Source organism: Condylostylus longicornis, unplaced genomic scaffold (assembly GCF_029603195.1).
Source record: "Condylostylus longicornis isolate FDR11 unplaced genomic scaffold, ASM2960319v2 ptg000040l, whole genome shotgun sequence".
Taxonomy (NCBI): Eukaryota; Metazoa; Arthropoda; class Insecta; order Diptera; family Dolichopodidae; genus Condylostylus; species Condylostylus longicornis.
The window spans coordinates 6,897,758-6,911,620 of NW_026578009.1; the positions used below are offsets into that span (position 1 = coordinate 6,897,758).

General features: G+C 23.8%; 1 protein-coding gene across 3 annotated transcripts in view; it reads right to left on the bottom strand.

Annotated features, from left to right (window-relative positions):
- Positions 1–13,863, bottom strand: part of LOC129609568 (protein unc-13 homolog 4B) — a 57,095-nt gene that overhangs the window by 24,866 nt on the left and 18,366 nt on the right. Inside the window, exon 1 of one of the 3 annotated variants that reach the window (XM_055521556.1) lies at positions 10,827–11,121. The exons of 1 other annotated variant lie outside the window; for it this stretch is intronic. In XM_055521556.1, coding sequence (XP_055377531.1) covers positions 10,827–10,912 — 86 coding nt within the window. In that variant the 5' untranslated portion in view covers positions 10,913–11,121. Of the gene's footprint in view, positions 1–3,041; positions 3,204–10,826; positions 11,122–13,863 lie in introns of those variants that run through there. One more of the 3 variants, XM_055521557.1, reaches the window with a different exon arrangement.

Genomic DNA, 13,863 nt, shown 5'->3' on the forward strand with positions numbered 1-13,863 from the left:
AATTTAATAAACAAAATATTTTTATTGTGATACAAAACTTTTTTGTTTATTTTATTTTTTTATTATACCCGTACTAATACATTTTCAAAGGCTGTTATAAATTTGTCACTCCGTTTGTAAAGCTAAGAAATACGGATCTGAGATAAAAATGCAAATATACATATGTTTTTGATCAGTGTCGAATTTTGAGGTTGATTTAGCAATGTTTATCTATCAGTCCCCGTCCAAGAGGTAATAATCCAAAAACTAAATGAAAATGATTTGTTCATAAATGCCAAAACGCTATTTGAATTGGATATGATCCGCCATACAACTTCAAAACTAAATGGGCTATTTTTCACAAATTATTGAGGCTATGGTATTGAAAAGTGGCACTAGCAAATATATTATTAAAGCTCTAATGTGTAATAAAATGCGTTGAAATTACATGGTTCGTTGTGGTAAGTGCCATACAACTTTGAATTTATTTGGTTATATATTAGTTGTTTTATGTATCGACCAAATAATTGAAAATTATTATGGTTATATATTTGTATAAACTAAGTAGTGGAAACTTAATGCTGCAATTGTACACAAACAAATATGACAAAATGAGTATTATTTTCAAAAACTCTTTAGGTTGTGTGGGCTTCCATATAAAAAACAAGAGGTCGATATACAGTAGCATTACAATTATCATACAACTCTTAAAATAATTCATTCGTAGGGGCACACAGTTGACACGATCAACATATTCTCATTTTTTTCTAAATTTTTGTACTTTGTAGATCTTTTCATGAAACAATAATTTCTTTGTTATCTTTAGACGAGTAAATATTAAATAAATTTTATTTAAATTTAAAATTTTTGTCATTTCTATATGGTAAAATGAATATTTTTCTTATCGTTTATAAATCTCATTTAACTTTTAATGCTAATAATTTAATTTAATAAAAAAAAATTAAATTAAATCTAATTAATTTAAAAGAAATTATGAATTCACTTAGAGAGATCTTATCAAAATTAAAAATAAACTTAAAATATGAAATATTTTTGTAATAAATTTCTTAGAACTATTTTCAATTTATTTAATTAGTAAATTGAAACTTATGAAAGTCTATTAATCTATGAAAATAGAATGAACGTAAACTAGACTGGAATATTTTAATTTTCAAATTATTGTAGGTAGACATTGCACTCAACTAAAAAACTTTGTTAATATTACGGAATGGGTTCAACTATGTATACATAGTTTCTGTTGAAATTAGAATAGATTTTATTTATTCTTTTGGTCAAATTAGAATTGATGAAAATTCGTTAAATTAAATTTGAAAATTAATTCGAATAATGGAGTGATTTGAACTACAATATGAATATCCTGTTACGTAACAACTAATAACTTATGGATTACTGAATAATTTAAATTCCAAAGTATGAAAACAATAAGTTTTGAAATAATATCAATTAGAGAGAATTATTAAAATATTTCAGATCTTCGAAGAATGTTTTATTTTTCAATTTTATGATAGTTTTTTTTGAATTATTACACACATTGCATATATTTACGGCGATAAAACTGCCCCATGTGTTATAAAAGAAGAGAAATATGTATGTAAAACATCTTAAAGCAGTTAATAGTGTTCTACGATTAATTCTTTGCGATGAAAAGGCGAAAAATGGAAATCGGTGTTTTATAGTCGTATTAGGACGTATTCGAAATTTCATTAGAGAAATCGTTATGTTTCCAATAATTTTATTTTTAATTGCGAGTTCAAGAGGTATAAGTATTTAAGTATAATTTTTTTCACTATAAACTGCAGATTCGGAACGTATTACACATACATCAATTGATTTATTTGAAATCAATTTAAGTTTACGCATTGATAAAAGTAATCTCTACTTATTCATAAAATTGAATCTTAACATATTGAACTTCGAAGCCAAATACATATATATGAATATTGTCTTAATTAGACAAATTTTTTGGCTGATCCCGTTTCTGCATTGATTCTATTGGTATTGCTACAAAATATTACGAAATTCATAGAAAATTCTATAATTTTATAATTCTATATTTTATAATATTAGATAGATAGTAGTTAGATCGGTTCAGATAGTACAATACATTGGTCTATACTGTTGGATTATACTATTTGTTTTATACGTTAAGTAGGAAACATTTTATAATACAATTAAACTGAATTATTCAATTAAATATAATTATAAACATAAGGAATATATTAAATAATTAGAAGATTGTTTCTCAATCATTGTATGTAGAATTTTTATATAGTTACAAAAATTTTACTGAATTAAATTAAAATCACAATATAAACAGAAATATTTAAAATAATAAAAAGCTATAGAAAAAATTAAATTTAATTATATAATAAATATATATTTTATATTCACAATAGTAAGTTAAAATAATACAAATTATAAAAAGCAGCTAGAATGTGCATATATATATTAAAATTATATACAAAATTCGTACATATACATGCTTAAGTATTATGAGTTTGATGAATACATAATGATCAACAGAATTGCAATATAATTTTGAAAAAATCAGAAAATATCAGGAACATTGCAGTGATGATTTTAAATATATATAGGTGTTGAGAGGAGTTTGAGAATATTGTCACTTCTATTCGTTTGAAAATAAATTGAATGGGCTCTATTATGAGGTGAATTTTATTACAGTTTATAAATTCAATAATTTTAAGCTTAAATTCAATTATTGAAATTACAAGTTACTTATCACTTCAGTGTTAATTTCAATGCAAGAAAATTTCTTTGCGTAATATCAGTGAACACGCATAAAATAAAAATTATGTAATTTGTGAAGTTAAAAACTTATTAATAGGTATAAAAAATCTCTTACTTTTAATTTAAATAAATATTATATTCCAAATATCCAATTAAATGCATTTTACTTTTATGTATATGAAAATTAAATTTTGCTCATGAATTTATGGAAAACTTTGGTGCAATATGACAATGCGAACTTCATAGTACACTATTTTCAATATTAAATATTAAAAAAGAGCAATTAATTTTACCTTATAATTTTCTCTCTTCTTTTTCTAAAAATCAATTTTTTTAAATTCATTATGTTTTTTTCTTTATTTTGAAATAAGATCACAAATTAACTACATATACATATAAGACACAATATCACAATAAAAAAATTTTTCTTATATCCATTAACTTATTTTCTACTAAAAATAATACTGTTTCAGTATAAGCAATTCTCAATACAAGCCAAATAATCCTTTCAAAATAATGACAAAAAAATAATCGGAAAAATCGATTGATAAAGTTTTCACCGTCTGATCGTACTCAATAAAATTTAATATAGAATTGAGAGGAAATCCTATATTGAGCTCGTATAAATAAAGATTAAACTGACAACATAAAACATGGGTCAATTTATTTACACAACAAAGCTTTTCCAACAATATTGTTATAATATAACGTGTTTGTATATACGTTACATATAGCTCTACTGCTTAATACATACCTGTATCCACATAAGAGTACTATAATTTTTTGATTCACTTCCAAACGTACGTGTAATAAAATTAAATTTAAGGGAAAACCCAATGTGAGAAAAGCTTGATCAAGTTATTTACATACATATATCAAGTATAATAAAAATGACCAGTGGTAAATTGCTGAATAATATGCTAATACATTTAAAAAATACATTAATATATATGTGTAGGTTTTAAAAGCTTATTTTTGTTTACATGTTGAGAGTAATGCATCAACATATATATCTATAAAATTGTAGTTTTAAGAATGAAATACGTGATTTAAACATAAGAGAATTTATAAATACTTATATAGTAAGCATCTGTTAACATGGATTTTAAATACACGATCAAGTGACGTCAATATTTTCATTATATTCGTGATGAATGAAATTATTATCATTGAAAGAAATACGGAATTTGGAATTTCCATCATAAAATAACGGTGATATTTTGGTAAATTATTCAAAATGGTTTTTTTTTTGGTGAATTTATTTAAAATCACATTAAATTTATGCACATTAATATTTTCGAAAAAGAATATCGATTAAAACCAAGTTTAAGAAGCGCAAAATTTCACTTTCGCAATATAAATGATAGATTAACACTTTAGGAACCTTAAGGGCCCATCAGAAAAAAAATAATAAATAAATATTTAAATTTTTTATTTATAATCTTGTACAAATTAGAAATAAGAACATAAAAAAATTGTTAGTTTAATTTTCGATTAGACACGATTTTTCTTGCGTTTTTATTTTAGTAAAACTTCGATCATAATTATTATAAAGTTATAAACTTTTATAAAGTTGATTGAAATTTTTTCTTGCCATTTAGCTTGAAAAGTTAATTCGACATTCCTTATAATTTGAACACAATAAGCTGTGACATTTAACAGACATTTTTAAGTCTTTACGGGATTATAACTTAAAAGAGATAAGAGTCGAAGAATGAAATTTATCTAGTAGATCATATAGAAATGTTAATGTTATTTATTCGAAATACATACGTACTTACACTAAAATCTACCTCAGTACTTAGATTTTAAATTCTTAGTACGTAGATTTTAAAAATAATTAGAATGAAATCCAGTTAATCTCAGTTCTTATTTAACTACAAACAAGCCTTAGAGGAAATTAAATTTTAAAAATTCTAAATTTTATCAACTTTTAAGCTTGTGTGCTTAAAAATTTTTGGGTACATTGAAATTGTTTTTTTTTTTTGTTGTTCATTGAAAAATTTGCAATTTGAGTTTTAGAAATACTGCGATAAGAAATCAATCAAAATTACTATATGTTTATTGAATATGACACGTTTGATAGGAAATTTTTGATAAACATGTTTTTGGATATGGTATTAAAATATCAATAGGTTAAATATACGCTACATTATTCATTGCGGTATGGAAATGAAAATAACAACATATAGTTGGTTATGTTCTTCAAGCAACAAAAATTTATGATTGAGAATTAATAGTGAGAATTGACGCTCTTATTTTTAAAAGGTTTTTACCTTCTTCCGGGTATATTTTTTTGGTGATCAGGTTTGTAATTTTGTGTAGATATAGAGATTATTAAACCAATTGACATAAAATTTTGTTATTATTACGTTTTTAAAATCGCACCAATCCTCCAATTTCCATTATTTTTAATTACACAAATCCATTGTTTCTAATTTGTTTTAGCTATTAGGAAAAGTAAGAAATAAAAGAGAAATGTCGAAAGTTGGTAATAATTCTTTTGAAACCTTTTTGTGCGGACAAAAAGCACAAATCTAACAAATCAAGAGATTGAAGAAGATATTGTGAAAATTTTAAATTAATGAATTGTTAAATTCAATATAGGTTTAGTATATGAATCATACAGGAAATGCAGTAAGAAGCAAATTTAGAAAAGCAGTTACTTCTTCTTGTAGACGTATGAAACGCCAGAATTTCAGCAACTAACAACAATTAAACGTCATATATTTACGTGTAAAAATATGAATGTTTGCTCATCAAAATAAAATAGAATAAAAACGTCTATCGGAAATGAAAAAAAAAGTTATGAGTTTTTCAGCACTTAGTATTTGTTAAACTATTACGACAACAATATTAATAAATTCTATCCATTTTGTCAATTTTATTAATTTCAATTATCAATTAATTTTAATTGCCAAAAAAACTTCCTAACATTTTTTTAAACTTTAAGTATAATATTTTTTATATTTCGAAATTTAAATAATTTATTGTTATACAAGTATGTATAACATTAAAATTTAAATACTTAATACAAAAAATAAAATTCTACAGGTACCTACATAGGAAGCAAGAAAATCATTTTATTCACATCATAACTTTTTAAATGTAAAAGTTCTGTGAACTCACAAGTTGACAAAAATAAAATTTTGGAAAAAATTATTCTTAATTTATTGCTTATGTTAAAATTATACTGGTTATACATTAATTAAATAAAAAGTGAAATAATTTTTTTTTAATTTCTTCCAAAAAGCTTAATAATTTTATAGAATAATTATAAATATAACTGGTTTTCTTACATAAGTTGGGTGTACAATTAAACTGGTTATACAAAATATGAATTGGAATTTTTCAACAAAATTTCTTATTACCAAAAATAAATTCAAAAATCTTAATAAAAAAGTTCTGCTTTTATAATTTTGACCTAAATTTGTTTTGCAAGTGTGCGCATATTATGTAAACAATTTTTATAAATGAGCAGCTTAGGAAAGTTGACAACTTTTTATGCAAAAATTTTAAGGCTAAAAGACATTTCTTTTCTAGTAAAATGTTTTAACTACTTTTACCCACTTTATGTACATGGCTTAAGTACTAATTAAAACAAACTTAAGAACTTCATTAATAACAATTTTTATTCTTGAGAAATACGACAAAAGAGTCCAAAATATTAAAAGAGATTATTTGCGAAAGTTGAACATTTACCTGTGTAATCTAAAAGTGGTTCTGGAAATTTATTACCAGTCACAATTTTACCACCTACTTGGATGTGTTTGACAATTTTTCTTTGGCTCTTTCTTTTACAATTTTCTTTGTTCTTCTCTCTATAATAACTTGAAAATAAAATCTGCATATTTGATCACATCAATTGATTTCTGGGTTCAATGTACTAAGTATGTGTGTATGCCTGAATGCAATCACATTTTTTTTTAAGATGACGTTACCAATTGGATAGTTCCATAAGAAATCAAAAATTTTTTTTGAGATTTTTGTTTAGGCCATTATAAATTTCAAATGTATGAAATTTATGTTTGATCTTACAAAAATATTGATAAAATTTTTTTTTAGTTATAAAAAACGATGTAAGTAATCGACATATTCAATTGATATTTTAATTATATTTGCATGTGCAGTAACCAGTACAGTTTCAAGGTAAGCCAACATAATCGAGGTCGTATGCCGGCAAACCATACATTATATTCTAAATAATCTATAAACATATGGCAAGTGTTGTCTTTATGTATTTAATTATTAACAAATTATAATTAAAATTTAATTAAATTATAGTATAATATTATAGGTATTCGTCAAACTTATTTTTGAACTTTGAAATTCTACATTAAAATAAAATCATTAATTGTACAGTAATCGCAAAATCCACAATTCAGAAAAATATACTGCAAAATTCTACCAGATGTTTGCTTTTCGAATAATAATTTCTCAAAACAGGTTATTAAAAAAAACAACACATGAACATATACATAAATAAATAAAAATGAATAATATTACAAATATAGAAGATAAAACCATACAAGTGCTAATTATTTTCATAAAAAAAATAATAAGTTGATTATTCTAAAAACTTTCTCATTCTTACAACCACATATTTTTTTTATAAAATCGGAATATTATTGAATACAATAAAAAAATTGCAAATATTTCTATTTGTATTTCAGAACAGACAACCTAGTGATTGAATGTGAAATTTAAGATGAAAAATGTTACTTAATATAGACATGTTTATTATAAATCTAAGAACATACACGGATACATACAAGTATGTAGATAAAAATCAGGTATGTGCTCTGATAAATCGGTCTGCAAGTAGAATTATAGTACTTTTTCCTAAAAATTTAATGAAATTAATCTAATATAATTGATTTTTGATTCAAATTATAGTAAAATACTTTTCTACTAATAATTTGATAAACAATTTTGGAATATTAAAATAAATTCTTCAATTTCGATTAGAATTAGAACAAAAATTGATGCTCTTCTCTAAATAATATTTTAGTACTTTAATTATTTGCACTATTTAGTAAAATTTTTTTAGCAATTTTTACAAAATTTCTGGTAAATACTTCTTAATAGATTGTAATAACGATTTATATTATTCGCTAAATAGAAAATACAAAATCATTTTTTTAATACAATAAAGTTAATTGTTAAAATTAAAACCATAAAAGATAGAAAATTCATATGTGTATGTACGTATGTACATGCGAACATATACGTTAGTTTACATGTATATTAAAATTTATATTAGATTCATTACATTTCTTTATAAATGTTTTTGTGCATGTCTGAGGAATTCTATGAATTATTCCAACTTATAAAGACTGAGTATAATTATCAGAACATTCTAAACTGCTACATATACATATATATATATAACATATTACTGTCAGAGTCATTTAATCCGATAAAAGAAAATTAAACGAATTAGCAAAAGTTTCATAAAGCTTCAGCTTACTTTTTCTTGCCTCAAGAATATGAATTATATTAAATTCCTTATATTAAATTTAGCGACATTATATTAAATTTAGCGATAACCGTTAACGTGTACTATATATATTTAAGTCCAACACTAGGTGAAAAATAATATCATCTATAAAAATTAGTTTTAAAATTATTTACAAATTATTAAATATGATAAAATTTCAATAACCATAAGAAGCGTTAACGAATTAGAAAACCTAACTACAGTACACAATATTTTTCAATCATCCAGAGCAATTTATTGTGAATCAAAGCATCATACTATCATTAAACAAATAATTTTTCTTAAATATTCATTTAGTAGAAAAGAATTGATTTAATAATGAACACAGAGGTGATCAAATATCTTAAACAAATATAAGTACAATTTGTAATTCATACCTTTTAAAATAAATATTAGTAATCAACTTTCAAGTAATGCAAATGGCGAGAATATATTTCAAACAATAAAATCTCATATTAAAAAGGTAAATACTTTTATTTAACTAAAAAATAATTGTAGGCGCTACGGTGATTCATGAATTGAATTAAACCATAGGTGTACAAAAAAGAAAAATACCCGTGATTTTAAATTAAAATCAAAAAGAGCAATTCATTATTTCCAAATAATTTTAAGGAAAAAAATTAATTTGAAATTGTTTTAACTAGCACGAAAAATTTAAATTACTACTTGAGTGCACATGATGTGATATATTTATATATGTATACATAAATATGATAATTACTTTTAAAGAATATTAAATTGAATTTAAAGCTTGACACTAGAACCACATAGATTCGGTCATAATTATTTTTATAAGATTACTGACGAAATTTCAAAATTCGAAAAATTAACTCATGAATCTATAAGATAAAGATGGTTTTACCATACATACTAGCCACAGAAATAATTACATACTTGCAGGAGTTTTGGATAACTACCACGTATTTTTAAATAAATAATTCAGCAAGTCAAAATAATAGGCATAAACCGCTCGCTACGTCCCTCACGAAGAAGATGCTAAGAATTATACCTCAAGAAAAAGGAGGCTAAAAATTTTTAATTTTGTTATATCAATAAAGTATTGTTGAATCCGTCGATTTACAAATAATACAACGCATCAATTCCTATCAAAATGAAATTTAGGTAATAGGACCAACTGAAGAATTGGTACAACTGACCATTTTCAACAGTCCCTTGTTTTCACTTACTGTGTATTTATTTTATTTTGAATAAAAATTTGAGCCCATACTAAACTCAAGTTTTTTCTTCAGAAATTAAATTCAAACTTTTAAGTACTTATAATTTTATATAAAAAAAATCTTCATCTTGAAATTTAATGAACACAAAAAAAACATAAAAAAAATTATTTTGCACCATAAAAGCAGATGATCAATAATAAATAGCTTGTGCTCTTTAAATATTTAATTTCCCAAAATAGAATCTGAAAATAGTGATGGGTAAAATTTTATATTAAACAACATTTAAGTAAATTTTTTCAATCTATATTCTCAGATGTTTTCCTGGTTTTTTAAAAAACACGCATTCAGGCTTTATTTTGCGAGATTAATTATATGAAAAGGGCTTTGCATGAAAACTAGGCTGCACAAATTGAAATAACTCTTAAAAATTAATAAAAATTATTAATTTTAGAAATTTTGAAACAACAAATATTATTATCAACGGAGCATTACAGATTTAGTTCATAAGTTTGTTTGTCAAACAGGTTGTTCAACAAAAAAAAGGTTTGTCACTGTTTAATCTCCAAAACCATTTTTATAATCTTCAATATTAAGAAAACTAGTTATTCTTATTAACGCAGAGTTTATTTCCGGGACAGACTCAATAATCACTCCATACACAATTTAAGAATCTCTTTCATAACTCTTATACTTATCACATAACCTATAAATGCATTCATATATACATATATAAGTAAGTGCAATACTTAACCAAGTGAACTTTAATGTCTGGTTGCCATTAAATTTAAAGATTCATTAAACAAGACTGATTACGATTATTCAAGTAAAATGCGCAATTTAATTAAAGTGCATTTTTTCGATTATTGAAAGTAATAAATAATTTAATATTATCAAAATAAACTTTTGATGATTTATTCCGGGAAACAAGAGCACAAAATATTTTTTAACCTTTTTCTAGAGGTCATAATCGAATATAGAATGGGATTTATTGAGATAACAAACTAAGGCAAGCCGTATGACAAATCTTTTGAATTCTTATATGAGTTGTAATGCCGATGGGCCTTTTAGAAAGCCCTGTTGAGATAAGAATTTAAAACATTTTGTAGTGGCATTTGTCCAAACTATAAGTATTGAAAGAATTTTAATAGAAATTCAATTCTCGAAATATTAAGATTAAAATTTGGAAATTTCTATTTATCCAATTACAAACAGAAAAAGTGTATGTAAGTTATAAACTAACTATCTAGGTGTCTTGTTAATCGCTCAAGGATCGATTTGAATGGTGGACTTAAAAATCTAATGAAATCTTTTAAAATAATTGTGAACACTATTTACTCACTTTAAAAGAAATCTATTAAATGATCACAATATTGCAATCAATATCATAATTTGATACTTACTGTGACTCATGTTCAGTTGGTGGATTAGATTTTGCTTCTTGAAGTTTCTCATAGAAACTTTTCCACATTGCCTCTTCCGGATCCATTTTTTTTTAATAAATACGACTATGCTTTTCAAATTTTTCAAAATAAATACTTAATTTTAATAAGATAAAAGAGATTCTAAGTATATTTTGTTTTTGAATTTGAAGAAAAAAATTTCCGATACTAGAAACAAATTGTAAAGAAAAAAAAAATATTTCACAGTTTAATTCCAAAAATAAATTTAAGTTACGACGGCACGGCTATGTTTAAGCTATATTTAAGCACTAAAAATCACAAATCATGTGTTTCTTGTAAAAACAAAAAAAAAAAAATATTACAACAATAACAATAGCAATGTTAAATTTAAGCAGGTAATGAAAAAAATAAATTTTTTTTCTTAATTTTTTAAACACTTAAAACAGGTTTTAATGCGTACTGATTTATTAATTCACTATTATATTTGAAATACTAGACAAAAAAATAAAATCACTTTTCTAAATGACCTCGATACAATAGTCTTACTGCTATTACTGATGACAAGTACAGAGGGGAAAGCACATACTTGAGCAAAAACTTAACCTTCCTTAGCATTTAACATCAATACTCTTAGTCATTCAAATTATTATCTCACCGCAAATATAAAATCTCAAGCTTTTATTATAATAATGTTGAAAGCTTTCGAAATTTTTACGTCATCAATTTTTTATAATATTGTAAAAATACAAAATCAACACAAAAAAAAAAGTTATCAAAAGTACAAGATTTCCCTTCTATTTTAATTTAAAACACAAAACAAAAAAAAAACATCAGACTGTTAGACTTTTAAAGTCAAAAAAAAAGAGAAGAGATGAACTCACAACCAAATGAAAAAGCCGACTGAACAGCCGATTAAAATTAAAATTAAAATATAATTTAATTGTATAATATGAAAACATTTTTACACACTCATATAATATAAAAGTTTCAACTTGGTATTTTTTGGTGTATTATGCAATTTTTATTTCGTTTGTTATTAAAAATACGAAATTTTTTGAATGTTCAGCATAAAATATAATAAGTAGAGTAAATTATTCTCCAATAGTTATAAAAATTTTACAATTTAAAATGTATATGTCAGTGGAATGTGTTATAAAAAAATCTAGTATAGTTTAAGTCTGCTTATTTTATACATATGTATGTACATGATAAATTAAAACGCAAGTCAGGACTGTATTTACAATTTATGTGCATGCTTTAAGTATATTAGAAGGGCTTTTTCTGGAGCTAGAAAAAAAAACAAAATATTTGCTTATACTGCGCGCTGCGAAAAAATTAAAATTATTACTTTTATTCTAAAAATCAGAATACTTCAATTAACAAGAGACAACTACCTAAATGACAGTTAAGCACGATACATTCACGTAGATTACAATTTATTCTCGTAATATTTAAAATATCGAATTTTAAATTTTATATTTATTTCATTTCATATCCTACAAACTTAACTTTTATATCAACATATTCTATTTTTTACGATACTACCATAGCATTTGAAAAATTAAGTCATAATAAAGAACAAAATTATATCCAATAGTGAACATGCATTATATAATTGAAATATCCTCTCACATATAGTATCTTTACAAAAGAAGAGCAAAAGAGACTACGAAATTGTACATGAAATGGAAATAAAATTGAAATAATATGCGCTTTTTGCTTTATAGATAAACAAAGATGAATTGTTATATTAACTCTTATTATTGTTGCCATGTTTTTGACATTTTTTAGCTCAGATGATGGATTATTAGTTAAATTACTTTTTTAGTTGTATTTGTTGCGGACTTATTGTTTTATTGTTGTATCATATAATTAATTAGTTGCTTTGACGTCTATAATATGCGTAAGTTAGGATCGAACTGTCGAATTACTCCACCATTATTATGTTAGTATTAAAAAAAATATATATATAAGTTATATAATATAATGAAAACATATAACTTCAAAATTAATAATAATTTTGACCTGAAAAATAGAATTCAACTTTGGAGATGAGCTTCCAAAAGTACCATAGAAATAATTCAACAATGCCAAAACAAAGTTCTGAGAAATATAGTTAATGCTTCATGGTACGTTGATTGATAATAAAGTTATTCACGGAGATCTGGGACTCAATAGTTTAGTAATAGTTGTAAAGAGCGATACAAGAGTGTTACTACATACAGTTGCTTTTTCTTTGTATCATCATGACGTTATGTTAGTAGTATGTTGTTAGAAATTTTCACACTTGTGCCACATAACATTTAATATTAAAATTTTAAAACTGTATGGCAATACTCAAATATTATTTTTAAGAGAAACTGAGAGAAAAAAACGTGTAAGTAAACAAAACTTTGATTCACTTTTTTTTTCTGTAAAATACCAAATTATGAAAAACATGGTAAGTACCTTGTACAGGTATTTCCTTAAATATTTAATTATACATGACACATTAAAACCACAGATGAGCCAGGTGACAAACAGCATAATTACTTTAAAATTAATAATAGAATACATATGTACATACATATGTATGTACGGTTTATGGAATTATTATACACAATGATGATGTCATTGAGAAATTTTTAAATAGGTATAAATATTAAAATAAATAAGGTTTACGAATATTAAAATAAAAAAAATAAATTTTGTAGACAAAATAATAAAATTACAAATATTACTTACACTTTGGGTTAAGCTAATTAATATTCGTGCCACATTCTTTAATCCATTTTTAGAATATTACAAGATTCTTAATGTTTAAAATAATTAAACTATTTTTAGATTTTACAATATAAAACTTAAATGATATTTACATTATGTGAGCTAGTATTTGTTTAAATTACGTACGACCATATCTGTGTAAGAATTTCAAAAGAATTTCTTAATAAATTTCGTAATGAATTTTTTAATGAATTAATATTGAAAGACTATAATTAAGGTTAGAATGGGTGACCAAAAAACAAAAGAAGAAAAACATTTATATTATATTCATGCA